Below are 12,143 nucleotides of genomic sequence, written 5' to 3' on the forward strand. Positions count from 1 at the left end.
ATCGGGACCTTCTGCCTTGCAAGGGTTCACTCTCTTTGAAGACAGCCTAATATCGGCCTCAGAGACAGAGATCATAGGGTCATCAGGTGCAGCAGGGATCTTCACAGATGTAGTTGTGTTCTCCCTTTCAAATTGGGCATAAAAGGCATTGAGTTCATCTGGCAGTAAAGCATTGCCGACATTCATGCTATTGGGTTTCGCTTTGTAGGGAGTACTGTCTTGCAAACCCTGCCAGAATTGCTATGCATCCAATGTCACCTCTAAGCTCATTTGAAATTCTCTTTGCCTTTGAAATAGCCCTCTGCAAATCATACCTGGTTTTCTGGTACAGGCCTGGGTCACCATACTTGAATAACACAGCTGTAGCCTTCAGCAGACGATGTACCTCCTGGTTCATCCACAGCTTTTGGCTTGGGAATGTATAGTAAATCTTTGTAGGCACACACTCATCCACACAGGTTTTAATGAAGTTGGTAATGACTGCAGCATACTCATCCAGGTTTGAAAATGAATTCCTGAATACAGTCCTGTATTCAGAGATTCAAAGCAGTCCTGTAGGTGCTCCTGTGTTTCCCTTGTACATACCTTCTTAGTCCTTCCTACTGATGCTGCAGTCTTCGGTCTTTGCCTATACTCAGGGAGTAGAAGTACAGCCAGGTGATCAGACTTCCCGAAGTGAGGGCATGGAATAGCACGGCTGGCATTCTTGATGGTGGCGTAGCAATGGTCCAGTGTGTTGTTTCCTCTGGTATTGCAAGTGATCTGTTGATGGTAATTGCTTAGTGATTTTTTTCAAACTGGTCTAGTTGAGATCTCCCAAAATGATGATGAAGGTGTTAGGGTGTGCTGTTTCGTGCATGTTGATCCCATTGCTCAGATGATCTAAAGCCTGCTTGACATTGGCCTGAGGTAGAATGTATACTGCTACCAAAATGACCCAGAGAACTCCCGTGGTAGGTAAAAAGGACGGCACTTAACTGCTAGATATTCCTTTCCACACACCCACCACTCTCTGTGTGGAAAAACTTACCTCTGACACCTCCACTGTACCTACTTCCAAGCACCTTAAATCTATGCCCCCTTGTGTTAACTATTTCAGCCCTGGGGAAAAAGCCTCTGGCTATAACATCATCAATGCCTCTCATCATCTTATACACTTCTATCAGGCCATCTCTCATCCTCTGCCGCTCTAAGTAGAAAAGACCAAGTTCACTCAACCTATTCTCATAAGGCATGCTCTCCAATCCAGGCAACTGTAAATCTCCTCTACACTCTCTCTATAGTATCCACATCCTTCCTGTAGTGAGGTGACCAGAACTGAGCATAGTATTCCAAGTAGGGTCTAACTAAGTTCTTACATAGCTGTAATATTACCCCATGGCTCTTGAACTCAATCCCGTGGTTGATGAAGGCCAACACACCATATGCCTTCTTAACAACACTGTCAACCTGAGCAGCAGCTCTGAGTGTGCTATGGACACAAACTCCAAGATCTCTCTGATCCTCCACACTGCCAAGAGTCTTACCATTAATATTATACTCTGTCTTCAAATTTGACCTACCAAAATGAACCACTTCACACTTATCTGGGTTGAACTCCATCTACCACTTCTCAGCCCAGTTCTGCATCCTATCAATATCCTGCTGTAACCTCTGACAACCCTCCATAGTATCCACAACACCCCCAACTTTTGTGTCATCAGCAAACTTACTAACCCACTCTTCTGCTTCCTCATCCAGGTCATTTACAAAAATCACAAAGAGAAGTCCCAGAACAGATCCCTGCTGAACACCACTGTTAGCCAACCTCCATGCAGAACCATTTACAACCACCCTTTGCCTTCTGTGGGCAAGCCAATTCGGGATCTACAAAAACAACAGAAATTCTGCAGATGCTGGAAATTCAAGCAACACACATCAAAGTTGCTGGTGAACGCAGCAGGCCAGGCAGCATCTCTACGTTTCAGGCCGAGACCCTTCGTCAGGACTGCGTCTAGTCCTGACGAAGGGTCTCGGCCTGAAACGTCCACTGTACCTCTTCGTAGAGATGCTGCCTGGCCTGCTGCGTTCACCAGCAACTTTGATGTGTGTTGTCGGGATCTACAAAGCAAAGTCTCCCTGGATCCCATGCCTCGTTTTTTTCTGAATGAACCTTACATGGGGAACCTTATCAAATGCCTTACTGAAATCCATATACACTACATCCACTGCTCTACCTTCATTAATGTGTTTTGTTACATCCTCAAGGTATTCAATCATGCTTGTACAGCATGATCTGCCCTTGACAAAGCCATGCTGATTATCCCTAATCAGATTATGTCTCTCCAAATGCTCATAAATCCTGCCTCTCAGGATCTTCTCCAACCACTTGCCTACCCCTGAAGTAAGACTCACTGGTCTATAATTTCCTGGGTTATCTCTAGTCCTTTTCTTGAACAAGGGAACAACATTTGCAACCCCCCAATCTTCTGGTACTTCTCCTTTCCCAAATGATGATGCAAAGATCCAGTGCATCTGCTTTCTTAGTGTCTATATGCGCAAGCATTTCAGTCCACTGTAAATCATACCCTTAATTGCCAAGGTCCTTTTCACTGGTGAATACTGAAGCAAAGTACCTCTGCTACCTCCTCCAACTCCATGAAAACATTTCCACTACTGCACCTGAATGGTCCTGTTCTCACACAGCTCATCCTCTTGCTCTTCACAAACTTGTAGAATGCCTTGAGATTTTCCTTAATCCTGCCTGCCAGTGCCTTTTCATGGCCCCTTCTAGCTCTCCTAATTTCATTCTTAAGCTCCTTCCCAGCAACCCTGAAATTTTCTAGAGCTCTAACAGTACCTATCTTCTTGAACCTTTCATAAACTTTTCTTCTTAACTAGATTTTCTAAATTCTTTTACATAATGGTTCTTTTACATTCTTTGTACACCATGGTTCTTTTACACTACCATCCTTTCCCTGCCTCAATGGAACATACCTATGCAGAATGCCATGCAAATGTTCTGTGAACATTTGCCACATTTCTGCCATGCTTTTCGTTGAGAATACCTGCTCCCAATTTATGCTTCGAAGTTTCTGCCTAATAGCATCATATTTCCCCCATCCCAATTAAATGTTTTCCCAAATTGTCTATTCCTGTCCCTCTCCAGCGCTATGGTAAGGAGATAGAATTGTGATTGTTACCTCCAAAATGCTCTCTGAGAGATCTGACATCTGACCAGGTTCATTTCCCCATACCAGATCAAGTACAGCCTCTCCTCCAGTTGACTTATCTACATGTTGTGTCAGGAAACCTTCCTGAACACACCTAACATATTCCACCCCATCCAAACCCCTTGATCTAAGGAGATGCCAGACAATATTAGGAAAGTTAAAATCACCCATCACAACAACCCTATTATTATTGCACCATTCCAGAATCTGTCTCCCTATCTGCTCCTTGATATCTCTGCTACTATTGGAAGGGAGGGTCTATAAAAAAACACACAGTAGAGTTATTGGCCCTTCCTGTTTCTGACTTCTACCAACACCGAGTCAATAGACAATCCTTCCATGACTTCCTCCTTTTCTGCAGCCGTGATACTAACCCTAATTAGCAATGCCACACCCCCACCTCTTGCGCTTCCGTCCCTGTCCCTTTTGAAACATCTAAAGCCCGGCACACTCAGCAGCCATTCTGGCCCCTGAGACATCCAAGTCTCTGTAATGGCCACAGCATCATAGTTCCACGTATTGATCCACACTCTTAAGTTCGTCCGCCTTATTTATGATACTCCTTGCATTAAAATAGACACATCTCAAACCATCTGGCTAAGTGCATCTTTGCTCTATCATCTGCCTATCCTTCCTCACAAGCTCCTTACAAGCTGTCTCTACTTGTGCACCAACCGCCCCATCCTCTGCTTCCTCACTTTGGTTCCTACCCCCATGCAAATCTAGTTTAAACCCTCCCCAAGAGCATTCGCAAACCTCCCCCTCAGGATATTGGTTCCCCTCCAGTTCAGGTGCAACCCGTCCCACTTCTACAGGTTAGTCTTTCCCCAGAAAAGGTTCCAGTGATCCAAGCACTTGAAACCCTGCCCCCGACATCATCTCCTCAGCCACTCATTTGTGTGCGCTATCTTCCTGTTCTGACCTTCCCTAGCTCATTGCACCGGGAGTAATCCAGAGATTACCACCTTGAAAAGGTGCTTACCCTCCCCCTTAATAATATTCTACAATCACTCAGAGACATCCTGGACCCCAGCACACGGGAGGCAACACACTATCCTGGTGGCTGTTTTGCTGCCACCAGAATCACCTACCTGTCCCCCTAACTATCAAGTCCCTTATGACTATTTCTCCACCTGATTTCACCCTACCCTTCTGAGGCTCAGAGCTGACCATAGTGCTATTGGTCTGGCTGCTGCTGCCTTGCCCAGATAGGTCAACCCCCTCAGTATACCTGTTGCTGAGGAATGGCCACAGGTGGACCCTGCACTGACTTCTTTCTCCATTTACCATCTTGGTGTTCATCCCATCTACTCCCTGAATTTTGCTCTCTGGGTGTAACCATCTGCTCAGAATTCTTATCTATCAATTGCTCTGCCACCCTGATGATCCTTAATTCATCCAGCTCCAGCTGCTTAATGCGGACTTTCAGAAGCTGGAGTTGGCTGCACTCCCGCAGGTGTAGTCATCAGAAAGACCATCAGTTTCCATGAATTCCTACATCCTACAGGATGATCATTCCACCATCTGCTTGCACTGTACTATGGCAACGTAGACCAAATCAGCAATAACAAAAGGGAAAACCTACCTTTCTTGCCTGTTTCTTTGGCCTCAGCCGCTTCTTGTCAAAGCCTCTAAGTTCCCACTTTGACTCTAGCCCCCATTCCGACAATGGCCGCTCCGCTAGATCCTATTTCTCTTTTATGGCTTAAAAATAAGAAAAACCCCCAAGCAAGGAGAAAGATCTCACTGTGTTTGGTGGTGCTCTGCCTGCCTTCCGCTGCTGCCGATGCCTCTGAAGCTTCCCACACCTGCAAACCGGGTACTGTTTTTAAGGGAAAAAACCCACATAAGAAGAAATAATTCTCTGTGTTTGGTGGTGATCCACCTGCTTTCTGCTGCCGCTGATGCCTCTGACATTGAATTGCTAATAAATTTGTGATGCTTAATGTTATAGTGATGACAGGATAAATTTTTGCTTAAAATTATTTCTTCAAATGGAGGAATCAAAAACATGAAGGCAATCTTAAAATTTGATCTATGTAGTTTGTGGGCAAACCCATTTTCATTTGAGTTGTAACACTGGATTCTGTTATAAAGGCTGTGGATATTTTAAACAGAGAGGGAAGTGTTCTTTTTAGAAAAGACCTATATGCTGCAAAGAAGGGTTAATGAATTTGAGGTAGGGCTCAATTATCTGATGGATGGAACAAGCATGAAAGTTGAATGGAATTACTATATTCCAACTACTATAAAATTTGCAGATGCTGGAAATCCAAAGCAACATACACAAAATGTTGAGGAACTCAGCAGACCGGGCAGCAGCTATGGGAAAGAGTACAGTCGATGTTTCAGGCAGAGACCTTTCATCAAGACTGGAAAGAAAGAGGAAAAGTCAGAGTAAGAAGGTGGGGAGAGGGAATGAAGAAGTACAAGGTGGTAGGTGATAGGTAAAACAGGGAGAGGGGGAGGGGATGAAGTAAAGAGCTGGGAAGTTGATTGGTGAAAGAGATAGGGATCTCTGGGTAGCCACCCATTTCATTTCTATTTCCCATTCCCATTCCAACATGTCAGTCCATGGCCTCCTCTACTGCTGTGATGAGGCCACACTCAGGTTGGAGGAGCAACCCCTTATATTGTGTGTGGGTAGCCTCCAACTTGATGGCATGAACATCAATTTTTTTGAACTTAATAGACAATAGACAATAGGTGCAGGAGTAGGCCATTCAGCCCTTCGAGCCAGCACCACCATTCACTGTGATCATGGCTGATCATCCACAATCAGTACCCTTTTCCTGCCTTCTCCCCATATCCCTTCACTCCGTTATCTTTAAGAGCTCTATCTAACTCTTTCTTGAAAGAATCCAGAGAATTGGCCTCTACTGCCTTCTGAGGCAGAGCATTCCACAGAACCACAACCCTCTTTGTGAAAAAGATTTTCCTCAACTCCGTTCTAAATTGTTTACCCCTTATTCTTAAACTATGGCCTCTGGTTCTGGACTCCCCCAACATTGGAAACATGTTTCCTGCCTCTAGCGTATCCAATCCCTTAATAATCTTATATGTTTCAATCAGATCCCCTCTCATCCTTCTAAATTCCAGTGTATACAACCTCAGTCGCTCCAATCTTTCAACATATGACAGTCCCACCATCCTGGGAATTAACCTCGTGAACCTATGCTGCACTCCCTCAATAGCTAGAATGTCCTTCCTCAAACTTGGAAACCAAAACTGTACACAATACACCAGGTGTGGTCTCACCAGGGCCCTGTACAACTGCAGAAGGACCTCTTTGCTCCTATACTCAACTCCCCTTGTTATGAAGGCCAACATGCCATTAGCTTTCTTCACTGCCTGCTGTACCTACATGTTTACTTTCAGTGACTGATGAACAAGGACACCTGGATCTCGTTGTACTTCCCCTTTTCCTAACTTGACACAGTTCAGATAGTAATCTGCCTTCCTGTTCTTACCACCAAAGTGGATAACCTCACATTTATCCACATTAAACTGCATCTGCCATGCATCTGCCCACTCACCCAACCTGTCCAATTCACCCTGCATTCTCATAACATCCTCCTCACATTTCACACTGCCACCCAGCTTTGTGTCATCAGCAAATTTGCTAATGTTACTTTTAATCCCTTCATCTAAATCATTAATGTATATTGTAAATAGCTGCGGTCCCAGCACCGAGCCTTGCGGTACCCCACTGGTCACCGCCTGCCATTCTGAAAAGGACCCATTAATCCCTACTCTTTGTTTCCTGTCTGCCAACCAGTTTTCTATCCATGTCAGTACCCTACCCCCAATACCATTTGCTCTGATTTTGCCCACTAACCTCCTATGTGGGACCTTATCAAAGGCTTTCTGAAAGTCCAGGTACACTACGTCCAGTGGCTTTCCTATGTCCATTTCATAGTTACATTCTCAAAAAATTCCAGAAGATTGGTCAAGCATGATTTCCCCTTCATAAATCCATGCTGACTCGGACCTATCCTGCCACTGTTATCCAAATATGCTGCTATTTCATCTTTTATAATTGATTCCAGCATCTGGTAATTGCCCACCTCCTTTCCTTCTCTCACCTTATTTCCTTACATGCTCATTAACTCCCTCTGATGCTCCTTCTCCATCCTTTTCTTCCATGGTCTTCTATCCACTCCTATCAGATTCTCCCTTCTCTAGCCCTTTACCCCTTTCACCAGTCATCTTCTTGGCTCTTTTCTCCACTCCTCCCTCTCTCCTACTACCTTGTACTTTTTCCTGTCCTACCCCCTCCACCTTCTTACTCTGACTTCTCCTTTCTTTCCAGACCCAACGAAGGGTCTCGGCCCAAAACACTGACTGTTTACTCTTTGCCACAGCTACTGCCTGACCTGCTGAGATCCTCCAGCATTTTGTGGAAATTACTATATTACTGTTTTTAGGCATTTGTTTACATTCTTTGATTTAATTAATTTTTATCAGGGAAGATGATCTGTTTTAGAACTCTTCTGGCTAAATGGTACGTTCAGTATAGGAAATATTGTACTTAACAAAAAAAAGTATATACTTTTTAACCTTTTCAGGAGATATCTTAGGGTAGTGGAAGGGGGAAGAAACCTTATTGTGACGCATGAAGTACACAATTGTGTTGGTTTGGCTGGACAAATCAGATGGCCTTTTCCTGATGGTTATAATACTGTTCAGTACCCTCATCCTCTCAGTATCAATCACCAAGCTTCAAAACCTGGGCTTCAGTATCTTCCCCTGCACCCCTGCACTCCTGCACTCCTGCAGCTCGACCCTTGATTTCCTTATCTGGAGACCATAGTCAAAGTGATTGGATAATAATATTTTGTTGCTGACAATTAACACAGGCACACCTCAAGGTTGCTTGTTAGCCCACTGCTCGACTCTCTACACTGAAGACTGCATAGCCAAGCACAGCTAAAACACACACACACTTATTTATTTATTTATTCATTCATTCATTCCTTCCTTCCTTCACCAATGACACCACTGTTGTTGGTAGAATCCCAACAAAGTGGCCTAAGAGGAGTGAGATAGTTTGCAATAACAACCTCACAGTTGATGTCAGCAAGACCAAAGAATTGATAATGGACAAGAAGTGGAAATTGGGAGAATACATATCAGTCCTCAGTGAGGGCTTAGTCGTGGAAAGGATGAGTAGCTTTAAGTTCCTGTCTTTAAGATGTCTACATCTCAGAAAATCTATTTTAGGCCAAACACATTGATGCAATCACGAAGAAGATATGGCAGCAGCTCAACTTCATTAGGAGTTTGAGGAAATTTGGTATGTCACCAAAGATTCTAGCAAACACTGTAGATGTACAGTGGAAATCACTCTGACTGGTTGCATCATAGGGTTGTATGGAGGCTACAATGTGCAAGATTGCAAGAGGATTATTGCCTCAGCCAGCTCTATCACAAGCACAACCCTTCCCGCCATCAAGGACATGTTCGAGAAGCAGTGCTTCAAGAAGGCAGCTTGTACCACTAAGGACTTTCACCATCTGGAACATGCCCTCTTCTCATTACTACCATCTGTGAGGAGCTACCCGAGCCTGAAGACCCATACTCAACCTTTCAGAAACAGCTTCTTCCCTTCTGCTATCTGATTTCTGAACAGGCCATAAACACTATCTTGTTATTCCCTTTGGTTTGCATTATTTTATTTATTTTGTAATTTATAGTAATTTTTATGTCTCTGCATAGTGCTGCTGCAAAATAACAAAATTCATGACATTTAAGTATGTGATAATTATGATTCTGATAATGGGTATATCTATAATTTTTAACAGAAAAACATCTTGCTTAACTGAATTGTATTTTGTGTTGTTTGTATTTTTCTTCATTAGTGGTCATTGTATGTTCCTTTGTCTCTGATTCTATCCCCTGAATTCTACTCACTTGTTATATCATTAGTTTGAAGACTTTGAAATGCCAATTTGTGTAATTTTTTAGCAGCTACTAATTCCTTATTTTAAACTTATACCTGCAGAAGTAATTTTGCCATTTGTCACTTAGTGTGATTGATTTATTTAGAACAAATGCCATTTCATTTGGGTAAATTTGGTTCTTCATGTCATCATTGGCAATAAATCAACATAGAGATTTCCAAACAAAAAATGCTACTGTTCCTGCCTTTTGAACCAATTCAACTTATTTTGGTAGACCTACTGAACTATGACCTAACTGGATTCAGCATACCTCTTTACCTTTGTATTTTATTTCCCTTCTGGAAAAAATATAAAATTTCAGGTTTGCATATCTGCCTATTTTTTTTAGGGATCAAGAGGGCCTGAGTATTGAAATCCCTCTACTATGAAATAATTTTACTGGAATATGTTTTTTTAGAATTTGGGGAAATAAAATCACCTCAAAAATCTTCCTGTATTGACTTGTATATAGTCAATGTGGTGTTTCTATATCCTTGAAGTCACTTAAGCTTTGCAACTTTTGTTATTGCTCATGCATGGAAGTTCATGTAATTTTTTTGAGAACATATTCCTGTCACTTATCCCTGGTAACTTTCTCAGCAGTCTGAAAAACAACAGTTGCTCTTCTCAGTCCTCTAACCAGTTTCCATTAATTTGATGTTGTTTTCTGGCAAAACCATATCCTTTTTTTTTGGCATCTTGTTTATGTTTTGATCTCAAAACCACCTATGTTAACCTGATTTTGGGGGCGGGGGGGGGAACCCTACTTAAAATTGTCTTGGTGATGTTTGCTTCACTTAACTATTTGTTTGAGAAATGAAAATTCTTAATTCAAAATTTTCAGCTTTTGACTGTAAATCCATATAATTTTAAGCACAACATATTATGGATATGGAGGAAATTCTGATGCAAATACAGACATCTCACCCTGCAAAAACTCATTCCAGGGAGGTAGCACCATCAATTTGTGGGAGACTTCCGGGAGAGGTGGCAAGTCTGCAATAGAGTAGCTCCTTAGCAGCTGGCCAGCTAGTTTAAATAACGTTAGCTATGCTAATGAACGAATGACACCTGTTAAACTCACCTCAACACATCTTTTACAGTCTTAACCCACCATGGGCAATAGAAAGGTCACTGTTGTAAACAGTGCAGCGAGCAACACTGTCATTATTTTGACCCCTATTAGGCAGGGGTACACTTTAATGTAGTCTGGGGTGACGTACATTTTATATTTTTTTTGGAACACTCTGCCATGGCGCGCTCTCGCTCGCGCTCTCTCTCATGGTCGCTCGCGTGCTCTCAAGCGCTCTCGCTCTCTCGCTCGCACGCTCTCACTTGCTTTCTCTCTTGCTCGCTCTCACTCTCTCACTCACACGCTCTTGCTTGCTGCTTTCGCTCTCTTTCTCGTGCTCTCTCTTGCTTTCTCTCGCTCGCTCTCAAAAAAATTGATTTCCGTGATATTGTATATAATTTGCGGACATCAGGGAGCCACTATTAAAATGCGGGAGACTCCCGGAACTTCCGGGAGAGGTGGGATGTCTGCAAATGCAATGTTCGGAAACTTCCCTCAAGATCTCTTAATGCGTTACAGAGGTCTTATACCATAATCAGCATTTATCATAAAATGTCTATCAGCTTAAAAATTGGATTGTGCATTAAGTGTAGCCCAAATTCATTTGATTTTTGATAAATGCCGTTTTCTTAAAGCTTGTCAAAATGTGAAACTCATGAACGTGAAGCCAGTGTTTAAAATGTAATGGAAGCAAAATCCCAGGAATCTATTGAGAAAATAATTGGATATGACTTGTGCCTCAATGAATTAGTAAACTAAAATGGAAAAAATATTCTTGTTCCATACTTCAAAAAATCCCTTTATTTCTTTGTTCAATTATCTGTAGGTGGTGATTAGGCGTTTACCTCCTAACCTAACCAAAGCACAGCTAGAAGAGCAACTACATCCACTACCTACACATGATTATTTTGAATTTTGTGCTGCAGATGTAAGGTATGAAATGTATTGGATCCATTTATAACTGTATAATGTTAATAAATAAGTTATCAAAAATTAATGAAACTTAAGATTCAGTAATTCAAGTCGTTCATGTAAATGCAACATCAGTGGTATTTGGTTTTATATATGGCTCTTTTTCAAGAGGTATTCCGTTGTTAAAAATAAAAAATTGAATTTATTTTCTTTAAAATTAATTAACCATTAAGGAAATTATATTTCACAAGAAACACTTAAGAACTATTGAAATGGTGCTGCTGCGTTATTGTAACTTTTCAATCTATAATCTTTGAAAAAATGGATGAAATGGTATTGAATGTTGTCGTTATTTTAAAAAGTTGTTAACGTTGAAAACTAGTCTAAATAATTTTTACAACTTGGATGTAATTTTAAGACTTACAGCCTTAATATCCAATACTATAGGAATTACTGTACGTAGCATAGTGGTTAGCACAACGCTTTACAGTACCTGGGTTCAATTCCCACCACTGCCTGTAAAGGGTCGTACTTCCTTCTCGTGACCCTGTGGGTTTCCTCCCACAGTCCAAAGGCATACTGGATGGTAGGTTAATTGGTCATTGTGAATTGTCCTGTGATTAGGCTAGGATTGAATCAGGGGATTGCTGGGTAGTGTGGCTCAAAGGACCAGAAGGGCCTATTCTTAAGTCCCTCCTGTATATTTCTCACCCTGATATCTTCCTTTGGTGAGTGATAATAAACATATTTCATACTTCATTATTGAACAGAAATCACTGCTGCATAATTGGAGAAACCATCTTTCAGATGAGTTGTTAAAATTAGCCTGCATTAGTATTTGTAATATATAGTTTATATATTCAGTATATATAATACATTCTTTGTGTCTTTGAAAAGAAAAAGAGTTCACTTTGTTGTTTCAGACCATTGTTACCTTTTTGCAGCTACATGACATTTTCTTATATTGCAAGGGTAACTACAATTTTTAAAAGATTTTACTGAAAA

The 12,143-nt window shown here is 41.8% G+C and overlaps 1 protein-coding gene across 5 annotated transcripts in view; it reads left to right on the forward strand.

Moving 5' to 3' along the window:
• The window catches only part of upf3a (UPF3A regulator of nonsense mediated mRNA decay), a 54,673-nt gene that overhangs the window by 3,862 nt on the left and 38,668 nt on the right, over positions 1-12,143 (forward strand). For all 5 annotated transcript variants that reach the window (XR_011886573.1, XM_072263162.1, XM_072263164.1 and 2 more), the window contains exon 2: positions 11,053-11,159. Coding sequence is in view for 4 of the 5 variants with exons in the window: in XM_072263162.1 (XP_072119263.1) it covers positions 11,053-11,159 (107 nt within the window). In the remaining variant the exon portion in view is untranslated. The remainder of the gene's footprint in view (positions 1-11,052; positions 11,160-12,143) is intronic.

Source organism: Mobula birostris, chromosome 7 (genome assembly GCF_030028105.1).
Source record: "Mobula birostris isolate sMobBir1 chromosome 7, sMobBir1.hap1, whole genome shotgun sequence".
Taxonomy (NCBI): domain Eukaryota; kingdom Metazoa; phylum Chordata; class Chondrichthyes; order Myliobatiformes; family Myliobatidae; genus Mobula; species Mobula birostris.